The sequence below is a fragment of the Garra rufa genome, chromosome 17, assembly GCF_049309525.1.
Source record: "Garra rufa chromosome 17, GarRuf1.0, whole genome shotgun sequence".
NCBI classification, from domain to species: Eukaryota; Metazoa; Chordata; class Actinopteri; order Cypriniformes; family Cyprinidae; genus Garra; species Garra rufa.
In genome coordinates, this window is record NC_133377.1 from 41,668,413 (window position 1) to 41,685,289 (window position 16,877).

Genomic DNA, 16,877 nt, shown 5'->3' on the forward strand with positions numbered 1-16,877 from the left:
CCTTCTAAATAAGTATTTAAATTAAAGTATTATATATAATAATATTAAGTAGGCTATATATTTTCTAAATTATATATTTTAGCGACTTTATTATCTTGAAAAGAAAACGCACCTGCAGTTGAAGTAGCCTACTCCAAGTAAATACTTTAAAACATTCAGTAATTCTTTATTTCTTATCCTGCATGTGATTTATTCTTTCTATCATACATGCTTTAATAACGTTGCTTAGCAATTCAAAACATGTTTTTTGTGGTAAACCATCTTTTTTTTTTTTTATCAACCCACAGACCAAAGGCCTACCTTTCCCCCAAAAACAGTCGATATAGCCAAGTCAAGTGTGACTTTATTACCTCAAAGGAAACGGTCAGTAAATACAAACACACATGCTCAATTAAATAATAATAAAACAAAAGATAAACAAACTGATCGTGAAATTATAAATATAGATTCAAAGTGCGACTCTGATAGACTTCAAAGCACAAATCAAACTCGATGATAAATAGAGTTTCAAGACAATCCTATGTACAAATTCCACTTTGCATTGAGAAGAGTTCAGATATCAACTGCACGACTAATGTACAAAAAACGCACTTCCATCTCCAGATGAGGCGTTTTATTATAGACTCGAAATCAAGGAGCACAAAATAAAACAGTTCAGTTGGCAAATACAGAATAATAAGACATTTGTGCAGCTGTTGCGAAATAAATCCTTGATTTTCTTATTTAGGTAATAAAGTGCCTCGATAGACATGAGTGAATGGAGAATCTCTAGATGCAGCGCAAATATCAAAGTTCAGCAGTTTGTTTCATCTTTATCTGTATGACGAGGTTATTTTTGCCACTGTGTATCCAAAAAGGACTGGTTTAAATATCCAAGAACACCTGAGAGTCAAATGTGATCAAAATTGGCGTCTGATAAACTCACTGGCCTTTGCGTGATTTCAGACGCAACGAAAGCAGTGCGTTCATAAGTCAAAATCAAGGCTCTTTAATAAACACTACTGATTCTTTGAAGACCAAAAATGACCAAGAACCGCTTTCTGTATAGAGTTCTCGAGTTGCTACACTCTTAAAAATAAAAGTTCTTTATTGGCATCAATGGTTCTCCATAAAGAACATTTGTTACGCAAAATGTTCTAATCTTATTATAATGGGGAAAAAAATAATTCGTTCGATTTTTTTTAAACAAGTGATGACTCTTAAAAATAAATGTTCTTTATTGGCATAAATGGTTCTCCATAAATATTTGTAACGCAAAATGTTATAATGGGGAGGAAAAAAGTTTTTATTTTTTTTACATTTCTAACACTAAGAAAAAACGCTTTTAAGAACTTTCCACCGAAAAGTTCTTCGAGGAACCAAAAATCGCTACGAAAAAGATTTGGAACGCTTATTTTTAAGAGTGTTTATGGTTCTTTGATGTTTTAAAGCTTCTTCAAATCAGTGTTTTGAGTTCTTAAAAGTACCAGACTGGTTTTCGAAGGAATTTGAGAATTTAAAGTTTTGGCTCTAATTAGAACCTTTATTTAAGAACGCATGTTCAGAGGCCGTTTTGGACGGGTTCTGTGTTGTGGATCATTTCCGGTGACTGGCAGGCTGGGCTGCCTGGTACACTCTGTTCGCTGTCGGTATCGCTGCCCTTTTTAACCCCGTTGGAGCCGGGCTCGCCGGCGCTGTGCGTTTTCACGTGTTTACTGAGATGGTCGCTGCGCATGAAGCGCTTGTTGCACACCGGACAGGCGAATCTTTTTTCCCCGGTGTGTGTGCGTAAATGCCGCTGGAGCTCGTCGGACCTGGTGAAGCGCTTCCCGCAGAACAGCCAGTTGCAGACGAAGGGCCTCTCGCCGGTGTGCCAACGCAAATGCGCTTTGAGGTGCGATGTCTTTCCGTATACTTTCCCGCAACCAGGGATGTGGCAGCTGTGGAGCCCCTTTCTGCGCAAACTGGCCCCTGCGGGCCCCAACCGCTCCGCCTCCTGACAGTTCGGACAGTCGCAGGTCGCTCTCCCGGAGTACCGCCTGGTGGATGAGCGCGGAGACCCGGCGAGCGGTACCACCGGAGACCCGGCTAAAACTGCGCCGTTAGTACCCGGGCCAGTTTCTGGGTAAGTTGCGGATAAAACGGGTTTGAATCCGTCCATGAGGTGCTGGCCACCTGTGAGGAGATGCGGAGACGGGCTGGCGCTGAACGCGGAGTGAGTGAGGGAGGTATAGTCTGAGTTGTAGCCCCCCAAGGGTGAATGCAAAGAGCTTTGGAGCGCGGCGCCGTTCGCGCTCTGAACGTCAATCCAACCGGTGCCCACATCCCACCAGGAGGAGCCGCCACCGGCGCTCACGTCCCCGGCGGAGATGCCAGCGTGCGCGGATTTGAACCACGTCTCATATGGGTGCGCGACGCTCATCCTCGGGTAAATCCCCTGCAGGGTGTCCACCTTCGAGATGAACACCGACTGCGCGCTCGCGTCCTGAGAACTGTTGGCGACTGAAGTTTGAAACACCGGATAGTCGTTTCCAAACGGACTGGTGGAGGCGTTGCTGCCCGTTAAGGAGAACGAGCTGTTGGCGCTGAACGAGTCGTTCCGCTGCGCGCCGAACGGAGAGAGAGAACAGCTGCTGGGCGCTGCGCGCTTCCACGGGTGGAAACCTCCTTTTCCAAACGAGCCGCTGTCCGAAGAGGGACTGGAGCTCCCGATTTTGTTACAGGTTGCTGCTAACATGGCCAATGGAGTGGATCCAACTCTCGGTTCCTCCTGTGACCACAAAACATTCACATTTAGGCCTATATTCATGATTTATATTCAAAGCGACTTTCAAAACCAAAAGCAATCAATATTGGTAATATACAATTCCAAACACATTGTTTGCAAAGCAGATACGAGCTCAATTACTTTTCCCTTTGCCACATAGCATAAATTCGGTCAATTCAGAGCATAACGCGTGAAATAAACAGAGTTGCAATAGTTTAAACTCAGTCCGTTTTAAGACATTTGAATTTGCGTAATAATGCAAACGAAATATAATCATAAGGAGCTAGTATCTCACATTTTGCATTCAATTGATTTGCTCTGAAACATTTTAAGCACTTTCAGTTGCATTATTTTAAACCCAATCCTTTGTGCAAATATTTTTGCGTAAAACTTTTTCAAAATCGGTTCTGCTATCAACAGTTATTTTCATATTTTCGTAAAAACAAAGAGTTTTAAAGTCTAAACTATCGGAGTTTAAGACTAGAATTTATCTATAACCATCTGTTTTGTTGTATAATGACAAATCAAATAACTTTTTAAAATATTTTTTAAACACAAGAACAGGATTCTTTGCTGAATGTCTTCGAATAAATGTTCAACAAATATTATTTTTAAAAAACACCTATTTTTTAGGATTTTACTATTCGCCCCTGTAATCCGAATGCAACTCGATTGCTTTTACGCAGAATTACGCACAAACATGCCCGTAGCCTAATGTACATGCCAAGCAAATAAACTTTAAACAACCTCAGATTGTTCTCATTTCAGTTGAAAGTCCACTTGAAATCTTCCCTGGACGGACCCAAGAGCTGTATCTGTACTCACCCCAAGAAGTGAAGTTGCCATCACCTGCGAAAGGTCTTTACATTTATAAGTCCTTCGGCTGTTTTGGAGACTTTTACCGCCCACCGTTGAACAAATGCGCTCGGCTCCAGCTTTGAAGATCCGGCAGATCCCGCTGGACCAATCAGATCAGCCGAAACTCTCGGGAACGCTTCTTTCGCTGGTGATGTCATCGATCGCCGGAGCTCTCAACTACGTGTTGTTTACAAGTGGGTGGAGCGGGAGGTCGGGTGAACCTTTGGAAGACCTTTTTTTTTTTTAATTGCTGGGGAAACCCATGTAAGGGTAACTAATATTTTATGCTAATGAGATGCTGTGGGTATTTCTTGATTTTTTTTCGGTGCAAAATTATACACTTATCATCTGGATATGAAAAAAGAAAACATTTAACAGTGTATTATTTATTTATTTTTATTCTTTAAGATGTGTTTTAATTCGTCAGGACCCTTGTTGAATTGTAGGTCGGGGGGCGTGGCGGGAAACTCGAGGGGGGTGGAAGTGGGTGTTGCACGTGGTGGAGCAGCAGCTTCACAAACAAGAAGAGATGAACTTCATCCACGGGCTCTTTCCTCTTTCATCTCATTCACAACAGAGATTCATGCGAGCTTAATCCACAGGCAGCCCCGCACTCCAGTTTCTGATCTGATTTACCGCCATTTTAAACGATTTACAGTTAAACAAAGGCTAATTGCAAGCGTTGCGATGTAGTGCGATGCAAAATGTCTGAAATTTCCAGTAATGCTTCCATTAATGCCTTCATTACAGATTATATTTGTGACCCTGGACAGCAAAAGCAGTCTTAAGTAGCACGGGTATATTTGTAGCAACAGCCAAAAATACATTGTATGGGTCCAAATTATTGATTTTTCTTTTATGCCAAAAATCATTAGGATATTAGCTTAAAGATGGTGTTCCATGAAGATATTTTGTAAATTACCTACCATAAATATATAAAAACTTAACTTTTGATTAGTAATATGCATTGCATATAAGACATTCATTTGGACTTTAAACTTTAACTTTAAAGGCGATTTTCTCAATATTCAGATTTTGTCCTATCCAATTGTCCTATCTTAACAAACCATACACCAATTTAAGTCCAGAATCAAATTTAGCGAAAGAATATATGAATCTGAGATTATTTAAGAAGGTACAAAGAGCACTTTGGGCTTTAATGGAAACAAAAAAAAAAAAAAAACATGTCCATCAGTATAATACAGGTAATTTTTATCATGCTCACCAATGGACGTAGATTTAGTGATCTAGAAATAGCATTTATTTGTATCCTATACAAAACGTTTAATTATGTTTTTTGCTCCCTACACATTTCTGTTTATTTCCAGTTCTGTATTTAATTTTGAATTGCGGATGTTCAGTGTAAACTCTACAAATTAAATGCACAAAAGTGATATAACAGTAACTTTAGGTCGCGCATCTCCGTGCGTTTAATTTGACTTTCAAATTTGATAAAGAGATGAGCTTCAAACACATGCGATTTTATTTGTTTGATATTAATGTTCGATCGTTGCAGGGCAGCAGGAAAAGTTATTTAAAAGCAGTTTTAATGCAGTTTTCAGACGATCACAATTATAGGAAATTAATCAAAACACGAGACTCGTTCAAAACAATCAAAGACTCGTTTGTTTTTATATGGCCTATGAAACCACGCATTTTGGTGAGCAAAAGGCTATGTTTGGAGGCTATGTTATTTCTGTTTAATTTTCCCTAAATCGTAATTTCTGGTAATTTCTTTAGATAAGTGATATAGCCTAAACTGAAATATCGAAATAGTTTTCTAATGGAAATTGGTTAAAAAAATATAAATAAAAGCGTATATTTTAATTTTTTTTTTCTTATTCAAAATAGAAAAACATAAATAAAATAAAACGCGTTAACGTCGATTAGTGGTAAAGTTAACCAAAGTTCAGAGGTCATGATACAGTAGACCTGCACATATGTGTGTTGAACAGATGTCTCTCTCTCTCTCTCTCTCTCTCTTTCAGTCTTTCTCTCTCTCTCTCTTCGCATTCTTTCCCACACGTATATGTGCAGAAATCCCGTGAGGAACCTGTTCTCATAATAAGCGCGTTAACACGGACCATCGAGCACCGACAAAACGCACCGACCGAGGGAGAGAGAGACGCAGAGAGAGAAAGAGGGGGCACTTTAATTGTTTGCTTGTTGGTTTTTGAGAGAACGTAAAATATCTCTGCAGAAATGCACAGGGAGGCCGTTTAATATCCTGCAATTACATGACAATTAAGGCCAATCACGAGGAATCAGATTTGTTGAGTGGAAACCAAAGAAAAAATGTCCGTATTTTGTCGTTTGTGATCAGCCTACCCATTTTAAAACGGAAAAGATTAAATAATAACAATTAGATTGTAAGAATAGTGCCATGTTTAATTTCTGACAGAAAACGAAGCTGTGAGATAAAATAGGCTACAGTGCATTCAATGCACGGTGATGTTGTTTTAACACAGGGTTCATACAGATAATGTAAGATGAAATTCCAGGACTTTCAAGGACGTTTCAAGCAGTAGATTTTTCATTTTCACGGACTTCAATCGGAGATATCATTTATCAAACAATGTCTTCTCTTTTAAATTCTACAAAAAGATAATTAGATAAATACAAATGCACTAATGAAACAAAATGACAAAAATAAAGTGAAGCCAGATTCACATTCAAAAAAAGTATACAGTTTTACTATTGGTTAATTGTATTAAAGGATTTCTATTTGTGTATAGGCCTACTTTCTTTTTTGTTTTTGTTTTTTTTATAACGGTATCCTAATTGTTTTGTTTTCTACTGTTTATTAATAATAATAAAAAAAACATACGCGAACTGAATCAGATGATTCGAGAACTGTACGTCCTAAGCTGAATCAAATGATTCGTGATCCACAAGCCAAAGTTCCGATCTGAAGCAAAAGATTCGTGAAGCTTTCTCCAAAGTTCCAAACTGATAATGATTCGCAAATCATTTGACTTGGTTCGGAACTTTGCATATCGCGATTCGCGAATCATTTGATTTGAATCATTCAATTCGCGAATCATTCACAAACCCGTTCCGATCTAAATCAAATGATTCGCGAACCATCAATTACGATCAGGACTCATTTAACTTAGATTGGAACTGTGTGTATCGCGATTCACTTGATTCAGATAGGACTTTAAATCATGCATTGTGAATTATTTTATTTTAACCGTTCAGACCTAAATGAAATCATTACACAAATTGAAGTCCTGATCTGAAACAAATGATTTGCGATACACGTTTCGAAACTGAATCATTTTGCAATGCAATAGTTTAACTGATTCGGCGTTTTGAAAAGACCCATTTCCCCATCACTGTGCTTTTTGAAATCATTACAAGCTACATCAATCTGGTTTTTGCTATGGTGAGTCGCTTGAACTGAATGATTAAAGTCCCCAGTTTGAATCAGTAGGAGCTGATCCAGCGTAAATAACTCAATTGATTTGGTTCATCTGTTTCTCTTTTCCATCTTCAGCCATTATCAGTATTAGTACTGGTTTAGCTTAGTTTTATGACATTAACTGAAATAAGAGGAAAAAGTATAATGTCTTGTAGTAATTGCATTGTGTGAAAAGATATGTGCTTATTGAAAAAATTAAACACTGATTAAATACATTGTCTTTCAATAATTCAAGGAACTTTTCAAGTAATATTGCTATTTTTTAAGGATTTTCCAGGCCTTACATTTCAAAAAGTCAAATTCAAGTACTTTTAACACTTTAAGCACCTTGCACGAACCTTATTAACAACATACTGATTGTTCGGCTAAAGAAAGTAGACAAAAACACCATAAAAACAGTTGTGAAAGTTGGGAATTATGTAAATTACACAATCTAGGTCCATTATACTGACTATACAAAATGCTGTCTAACCCGATTACAGTCAATAAGTTGTAATATAGTAACCTACTTATGATTCTTGCTTTGAGTATAGTGTAATTTTAACCCTTTTTTTACATTTATAGCCCACAATGTTTCTGTATAGTCACTTCTCATAGATGTACAGTCATACAACTCTGTTTCAAAAGCTCTTAAAACTGTCTTTTCACTCTACTGGACTATTGTTGACATGTTTGGACTCACTTTATGACACATTTTCTTCTGAACTCGGCCTGTCTGTCAGTCTGGGTGTGTGACAGGAGGTGCGAGTGTGTGTGTGTCAATTGTTAAACAGGTTAGACAGCTGTTAGTTGTTGTGTATGAGTTCATGTAACCAGATTTGCGTACTGTAGCCATACAGATTTCTCCTCAGAACTCTGACATTTCTCTTTGAGTATGTTTGATAATGTTTTTTAAACAACAATTATAAGTAAATACCTTTAAGTAGTTTTTTTATTATTTTAATATATAGTTTATTAAATGTTTACATACATCTTGCAGAATCTACAAAATGTGTAATTATTTTACCAAAATAAGAGGGATCAAAAATATGTGTTATTTTTATTTAGTACTGACTTGAATAAGACATTTCACATAAAATATGTTTACATTTAGTCCACAAGACAAAATATTAGTTAAATTTATAAAAATGACGCTTTACATACGCTTCATTCTTAATACTGTGTTGTTACCAGAATGATCCACAGCTGTGTTTTTTTTTTTTTTTTTTTTTTTTTTTAAGTGATGGTTGTTCATGAGTCCCTTGTTTGTCCTGAACAGTTAAACTGCCTGCTGTTCTTCAGAAAAATCCTTCAGGTCTCACAGATTATTTGTTTTTCTTTTTTTGTGTATTTGAACCTTTTCCAACAATGACTTCATGATTTTGAGGTCCATCTTTTCACACTCAGGACAACTGAGGGACTCTTATGCAACTATTACAGAAGGTTCAAACACTCACTGATGCTCCAGAAGGAAAAACGATGCATTACTAGCCAGGGGTGTAAACTTTTGAATTTGCATTTTTCTTATTTTACCTAAATATCAATTTATTTTCATGTAGTACTACCCTTCAGAAGTTACAGAAGATAATTACATGTTCCCTGGAGGACAAAATAAGTAAAATTTACCCTGATCTTCAAATTCCAAAAGTTTTCACCCCCGGCTCTTAATGCATTGTGTTTCCTTCTGGAGCATCAGTGAGTGATTTGATACAGTCATTGTTGGAAAGGGTTCAAATACACAACAATTCTGGAAAAAACAAAAAACAAAGAATTTGTGGGACCTGAAGGCTTTTTCTGAAGAACAGCAGGCAGTGTTAAGAACAGTATTAAGAATCAAGTGTGTGTAAACTTTTGAACAGGGTCATTTTTATAAATTCAACTCTTATTTTCTCTTGTGGATTATATGTAAACGTATTTTATTTGAAATATCTTATTCAGGTTGGTACTAAATAAAAAAAAAAACATGCATTTTGTATGATCCCTCTTATTTTGGCAAAATAATTAACGTTTTGCAGATTCTGCAAGATGCATGTAAAAGTTTGACTTCAACTGTATATTTCAGAAAGTCTTTTAGGGGTGTGGTTTGAGTTAGTCTGTAGTGTTTGTAATTCACTGTATGAAAACAGTTGCAGGTATGTCTTCAATTAGAAGTATGTGTGTGTGTGTGTGTGTGTGTGCGTGCGTGCGTGCGTGCGTGCGTGCGTGTGTGTGTGTGTGCAGTATCTGAGCAGGATTGACAGCTTCCTCTTATTATCGTCTTGAGAGGGAGTGTCTCGTCCTGAGGACATGCTGGTGGAAGTTATTCACTGTCTGTCATCATGAGAGAACGAGTGTGTGTGTGTGTGTGTGTGTGTGTGTGTGTGTGTGTGTGTGTGTGTGTGTGTGTGTGTGTGTGTGTGTGTGTGTGTGTGTGTGTGTGTGTGTGAAGTTTGTGAGATGACAGAAAAGTGTTACAGTAACAACAAACTCTGAATTGCATTCATAATATAAATACTAATATTTAAGTGTCAAAAAGGAGACTGAATATCTTTGCTGCTTATTTCTTAATGATAAATATACAAGGATTTATTAGCGTGCAATATCGCAGATTTGGTCTGTTCCACACACAAAGCCATTTTATTACTTCAGAAGGCTTTTATGATGCGTTTATGGTGCTTTTGGAGCTTGATAGCATCTGTCATCATTCACTTTCTTGTATGGAAAAGAGCAGATGTCTACAATTTGAATAAATGATTACAAAGTTTTCATTTTTGTCTAAATTAACACTTTAGTTACACTGTAAAAAAAAAAATCTGTAAAATTTACGGTAAAAAACTGGCAGCTGTGGTTGCCAGAATTTTACCGTAAAAAATACGGTAGCAATGTTTTACATTTTAAGGTTTTCACTTAAATTTACAGGTAAATACCGTAATTTCATACTAAAAACCTTAACTCATATAATGGTAATGTACCAACTTTATGAAGTACTGAAATCTGTTTTGTACCTTTGTAATACAATGATAACCACCAAAAGCAGGTGATGACGACAACATCACATGATGAACCAAAGCCTATGGTATGGAGGTTTTAAATAATAAGGTATATAGAAGGTGCACAGTGTCATTCACACAAACATTTAACACCATCATGGTAACACACATAAAACTGAAATAATGCAAAAAACATTAATTTAACAACATTAGATGTAACATACAGTACAACCCTAATGTACAAAACTGCCAAGAAAAAAACTAAGATGAAAAAGTTATTTCAACAAAAAAAAAACATCAAATAAAAAAATTAAATACAGGGAATTCTGGGAATGTCAATTTATGGTTATTCACTGTAAATTTTATGTTCATTTTCACTTCCAAAAACGGTATATACTACTGTAAAATCAAATGCAATGTCCAACACAGATTTTCACCGTATATAGAAGGGGAACTTACCGTTAACCATTTCACGGTTTTTACCGTAGCATTTTTACAGTTTTTTACCGTTAAATTCACTGTCATTTTTTACAGTGTACAGTCCAGTGTTATTTTAGTATCACTGAGATATTCGGAAACAGTTATTTTTAATATTCTCTGTTTTCTTTTTAATTTTAGTTATTTTGTGGGACCATTTTTTGTCATTTTTACATTCCGTTGCTTTATTATTTTATTTATTTATTTTTTGTTGTTGTTGTTGTTGTTTATATTAATTTTTATTTCAGTTTTAGTTAAACTAAATGGAAATGAGAAATATTGCCTTGGCAACTAGTTGAAAGTTAAAAATTTGTATATTTTCAGTTCAATTTCTTTCTTTTTTTTTTTCCCCAAATAACAAGCATTTTTATAGTTTTAGTTTAAGTCTTTAGTTTAAGGGATAGTTCACTTAAAAATACAATTCTGGCATCATTTACTCACCCTCCATGTGGTCCAAACCTGTCTGAGTTTCTTTCTTCTTGCAATTCTGAGAAATAAAGTCATAAATGTGTGATATAAACTCGTAATTGTGAGAAAAAAGGCTGTGAGATAAAAAGTCACAATTTTGAGTTTATACTTCTGACTCACAATTGCAATTTTTTATCTCGCAATTCCGAGTTTACATCACACAATTGTGAATTGTGAGTTTATATCTTAAAATTTTGAGAAATGCAATTGTGAGTTATAAAGTCAGAATTGTGACTTTATATCTTGTAATTGCGACTTTATTTCTTATACTTCTATAATTATAATTGCGAGTTTATACTTCTGACTTTATAACTTGCAATTGTGACTTTATACAGTATCTTGCAATTCTGACTATATAACTCATAATTGCGAGTTTATATCTTACAATTCTGAGAAATAAATTTGCAATTGTGAGTTAAGTCAGAACTGCGTGATAAAAACTCGCAATTCTGAGAAATAAAGTTACAATTGTGAGGTACCTGTATATCAGAATTGTGTGATAAAAACTCGCAATTCTGAGAAATAAAGTTGCAATTGTGAGGTACCTGTATATCAGAATTGTGTGATATAAAGTCGCAATTCTGAGAAATAAAGTTATAATTGCAAGAGACAAAGTTACAGTTCTGAGAAATTAAGTCGTAATTATGACTTTATAACTCACAATTGTGAGTTCATAACATGCAATTGTGACTTTTTAACTCATAACTCTGCCTTTTTTCGCAATTGCTGGTTTATATCACACAATTGCGACTATTTCTCAGTATTGCAAGTTTATAAAGTCATTATTCTGACTTCATAACTTGCAGTTGCGACTTCATCCCACAATTATGACTTTATAACTAGCAATTGTGAATTTATCTTGCAATTGCGACATTATTTTTCAGAATTGCGAGTTTATACTTCTGACTTTATAACTCACAGTTGCGAGTTTATATCTCGCAAGTCTGACTCTTATCTTACAATTCTGAGAAATAAAGTTGCAATTATGAGTTAAAAAGGTCGGAATTGCATGATATAAATTGCAATTGTGAGTTAGAAAGCCAGAAGTATAAACTCTGAGATTATAGTCACTCAATTCTGAGAAATCGTCACAATTGCGAGATATAAAGTCACAATTCTGACTTTATAACTCACAGTTACGAGTTTTTATTTCACAATTCTGCCTTTTTTCACAATTGCAGGTTTAAATCTTACAATTCTGTGAAGAAAAGTCAGTATTGTGACTTTATATCTCACAATTGTGACTTTATTTCTCAGAATTGCGAGTTTATACTTCTGACTTTATAACTCACATTGTGACTTTTTATCTCACAATTCTGCCTTTTTTCACAATTGCGGGTTTATATCACACAATTGCAACTTTATTTCTCCGAACTTTATACCTCACAATTCTGAGAAAAAATTCAGAATTGTGAGATAAAAAGTCACAATAACCTTTTTTATTTATTTATTTTTTATTCAGTGGCGGAAAGGTGCTTCCACACTGAAGTGTCACTATCATTAGCTCAGAGGAAAACTCCAACCTGTTTTCCTGTCTGTCTGTCTGACTCCGAACATCCACTAGAGAGCCACAGACGCTTCATTAGAGCTCAGACCTGCAGATTTCCCAGAGGAGCCCGGCTCCCTCTCTCTCTCTCTCTATTAGGTTGATTTGTCGTACGCTAAACACACTCTGCATTGTTTTTAATCAACCTGTTGTCCATCAGCAGATGTGATAATTTATGCCCGATCGACAGAAAGGACGGAGACGGATTTTGCGAGCGTTCCGGAGTCCTCGAGGTCGCGGAGGTCAGGCGTCATCATCGTGTGTCTTCCTGAGTGAATTCTGGGTAATGTAATTAGTGTGGGCGGAGTGGTCTAGACATAATTGCGTACGTTTATTTATGTGCATTTAAGCATATGTACACTTACACAATGAGATTGCTTTGAAAATCAATGGGGTCCAATGTAGTGCGCACTGTGTATAAAGTCTCTAAATAGCGCTCTGTTGTAAGGCCTAAGAGAATCTAAGAGGGAAGAAGACGGATCTCCAGGGAATCGTAGAGACGACAGGTTGAATTATGGGTCGGCGGCGACAATCACATCCCCCATCATAACACGATCATCTAAATCAGGAGCCCTGATACCACTTTGAGTCAACGACTGCCTGCGTCCTTCCACGATGCTAAAGTATGTGGCTTGTGGAAGTTTATTATTATAGCTATGTGTGTGATTTGAGCCTGTAGTGTATCATACTGTATATGTTTCGCTGTGGTTTAATCAAAGCTCTCTATTGGCAATCATTCTGTGGATGCTGTAAGCAGTCGCTGTCCAAGGTTAAATGAAATTGCAGTACGTCAGATTTGCTTTGTGAACGGAGCAAAAGAAAACGATGGATAGATGGGAAGAGAGAGTTAGAGAGAGAGTGAGGGAGATGCGATAGATAGAGACGGAGAAAGTGAATCTTCCTCTAGCCTGTGATAAATGTGAACCCTGATCAACACAAGAGCAACATTAAGTCGTTCATCACGGGCATAATTTAAATCTGCGGTCTGGCACACACGTAGATTTAGTGCATATATGTGACCCTGGACCACAAAACCAGTCTTAAGTCGCTGGGGTATATTTGTAGCAATAGCCAAAAATACATTGTGTGGGTCAAAATTATTGATTTTTCTTTTATGCCAAAAATCATTAGGAAATTAAGTAAAGATCATGTTCCATGAAGATTTTTGTAAAATTCCTACTATAAATATATCAAAATGTAATTTTTTATTTGTAATATGCATTGTTAAGAACCTAATTTGGACAACTTTAAAGGTGATTTTCTCAGTCTTTTTGATTTTTTTTGCATCCTCAGATTTCAGATTTTCAAATAGATGTATCTCGGCCAAATATTGTCCTATCCTAACAAACCATACATCAATAGAAAGCCTATTTATTGAGCTTTCATATGATGTATAAATCTCAGTTTTGTCAAATTTAAACTTATGACTGGTTTTGTGGTCCAGGGTCACATATTTTAAACTGTAATTCACATGATTCTTCAGAAATTATTCTAATATGCTGATCTGCTGTTCAAGAAACATTTTTATTATCAATATTTAAAACAGTTGTTTATTTTTGGGGAAAGGAAATTATAGAAATTAATACTTTTATTTAGCAATTTTTTATATTTAGCTATTTATACTGTAATGTTACTAAAGATTTCTATTTCAGATCAATGCTGCTTATTTCTATTCATCAAAGAAATCTGAAAAAGAAAAAATTGTGTAGCAAATCATAGTATATTAGTATGATTTCTGTAGGATCATGTTCTTCAGAGGAATATTCAGCTATGAAATCACAGGAATAAATTACGTTAAAATATATTCAAATAAAAAAGGTTTATATTAAATTGTAAAAAAATATTTCAAAACGCTACTGTTTTTGCTGTTGTTGGGATCAAATGAATGCAGGCTTCTTTAAAAAACATTAAAAATCTTAATGTTTAAAAACTTTTGACTGGTAGTGTAATGTAACTCAACACAATTGCCTCCAAAAACATAATTTAACAGCTGTTCCAGGATCTACAGTAAGTTTAAAAATGAGAATAAAAGTTGTTTATTGTCATTTTTGCAGGTCATTTTGAGTTTTGTCGCGTTGTCTTTCATTTTTGTCTTTCAGGCTTCCTGATGGACTGGATATTCATTCTGTGAATGCAGGAAATGAAGTCATCAACAAAACAGATAGTCCATGGAGCCAAAATGCTACAGTTAAGTAATGTTATAAAGTTATTGTTATTCATAACAAACAGGCCCATGCACAACATTATAGGACAAAATGTAGAAGTTAATGAGAACACTTACAAACTAAACCGTGTCAGAAACAATGTTCAGTGTAACACAATACAATAAGTTACAATAACTTTTTCAAGTGACTGGTAAAGTTTTTTAGTTACCTTAATTCAACAAAAACAGATTCGTTATTCCTCAAAATGAATGAAAACTTTGAAATGCACAAATATCCTTTATGTATTTACTCTAATTTTATTAACCAGTGTCTTTGCTGCTTATAGTGATCTAATTAAAGCTATTCAATTCAAGCTATTTTCTTCTTCTTCTGCAATCCAGAATGGCAGCAAGCTGAAAGGTTTGTTTGTTTGCACAGACATGAATTAACTTTTTCTTCAGCCTGAGACCTATAGGGCTTTTACATTTAGCAAAAATATAACTTTTTTTTTTATTTTAAAAACAAACAAGCAAGCCTTGCCCATACTTAAAAAGTAACGCAAAAGTAACATAAAGCATTGCTTTGCATTAAAAGTAACTACAGTTAAGGTCAAAAGTTTACATACACCTTGCAGAATCTGCATAATGTTAATTATTTTTACCAAACTAAGAGGGATCATACATAAAAATACAAGTTATTTTTTTATTTAGTACTGACCTGAATAAGATATTTCACATAAAAGATGTTTACATGTAGTCCATATACATATAAAAATTACCCTGTTGCAAAATGTACATACACTTGATTCTTAACACTGTGTTGTTACCTGAATGATCCACAGCTGTGTTTTTGTTTAGTGATAGTTGTTCATGTGTCCCTTGTTTGTCCTGAACATTTAAACCGCCTGCTGTTCTTCAGAAAAATCCTTCAGGTCACACTAATGATTTGGTTTCTCAGCATTTTTTGTGTATTTGAACCCTTTCCAACAACGACTGTATGATTTTGAGATCCATCTTTTCACACTGAGGACAACTGAGGGACTCATATGCAACTATTACAGAAGGTTCAAACGCTCACTGATGCTCCAGAAGGAAATACAATGCATTAAGAGCTGGGGGTGAAAACTTTTGAATTTGAAGATCAGGGTAAATTTTAACTTCTGTAGTCTTCTGGGAAACATGCAAGTAGGAAGGGCAGTACTAAATGAAAAAATATGATATTTAGGCAAAATGCACACATCTTTATTCTGCTTAAAAGTCCCCCCCCCCCCCATGCATCAGTGAGCATTTGAAACTTCTGTAATAGTTGCATATGAGTCCCTCAGTGTGAAAAGATGGTCTCAAAATCATACAGTCATTGTTGGAAAGGGTTCAAATACAGAAAAATGCTGAAAAACCAAAGAATTTGTGGGATCTGAAAGATTTTTCTAAAGAACCGCGGGCAGTTTAACTGTTCAGGACAAACAAGGGACTTATGAACAACTATCAAAAAACAGCTGTGGATCATTCAGGTAACAACACAGCACTGTCATTTTGTACGATCCCTCTAATTTTAGTAAAATAATTAACATTTTGCAGATTCTGCAAGGTGTACGTACAATTTTGACTTCAACTGTAAGTTTTTAGTAACAAAATATTGTAATGCATTACTTTTAAAAGAAACTCGAATCTTAGAACAGTTAGGAACCTGAATTCACTATTTATGTAGGCATTGCTGGCTCTCAGTGCCAAATAGATCTTAGTCCCTCTGTTGACAGTGTTATTTACATCTCAATGAACCGTTATCTCATTGACACCTCAGAAACACTTTCAGATTCATGGCGGTGGCCTTTTTGTTGTCTCACACTCTTAATTAAAAGTTACTGAGAGGATGAGTTGAATTGAATCTTATTGATCTGATACAAGGTGTCTCATAGCTATGCTTTATTTTATTTATTCTAGGATGAATTTACGGACGGCCTGATCAATTGAAGGATGGATTAATAGGCTGATTGAAACAGTTCTTCCCGTCACATTCATCACCTCGTTTTACAGTAACGTCAATGCTGGGAGGTTCATGCATAGCTAGACACGTCTAGGGTCCTGCTGTCACGATCCTCAACCAATAAACCCCACCTGAGGTCAGCAGACGAGGTCACTTAAACGCATCTAAATTAGCCGGAGCCTTTTATGTGTCTTTATTTGTCCTCGGGGATGTGCGGTCTGGCTAGGACGGTGTTTAGGACAGTAGTGGACAGTAAGGTCCCTGTGGGATCTTTAAACCCATT

General features: G+C 35.8%; 1 protein-coding gene across 2 annotated transcripts; it reads right to left on the bottom strand.

Moving 5' to 3' along the window:
- Positions 1-325: 325 nt before the first annotated feature.
- Positions 326-3,642, bottom strand: LOC141289819 (transcription factor Sp8-like). Of its 2 annotated transcripts, none has more exons than XM_073822006.1 (2): positions 3,572-3,642; positions 326-2,749 (listed from the first exon to the last, which is right to left on the bottom strand). In XM_073822006.1, exons 1-2 carry the CDS (start codon positions 3,590-3,592, stop codon positions 1,541-1,543), a joined length of 1,230 nt encoding a protein of 409 aa, XP_073678107.1. In that variant the 5' UTR covers positions 3,593-3,642; the 3' UTR covers positions 326-1,540. The 2 variants fall into 2 exon arrangements, with proteins under 2 accessions (XP_073678107.1, XP_073678108.1); XM_073822007.1 differs by having other exon boundaries at positions 3,494-3,632.
- Positions 3,643-16,877: the final 13,235 nt, after the last annotated feature.

Excerpts from the sequence above, each read along its gene's own strand:
- LOC141289819 (XM_073822006.1), bottom strand. The coding sequence starts at position 3,592 with ATGGCAACTTCACTTCTTGGG. Across the intron at positions 2,750-3,571 it reads TGGCAACTTCACTTCTTGGG|GAGGAACCGAGAGTTGGATC; the intron begins GTGAGTACAGAT and ends TTGTGGTCACAG.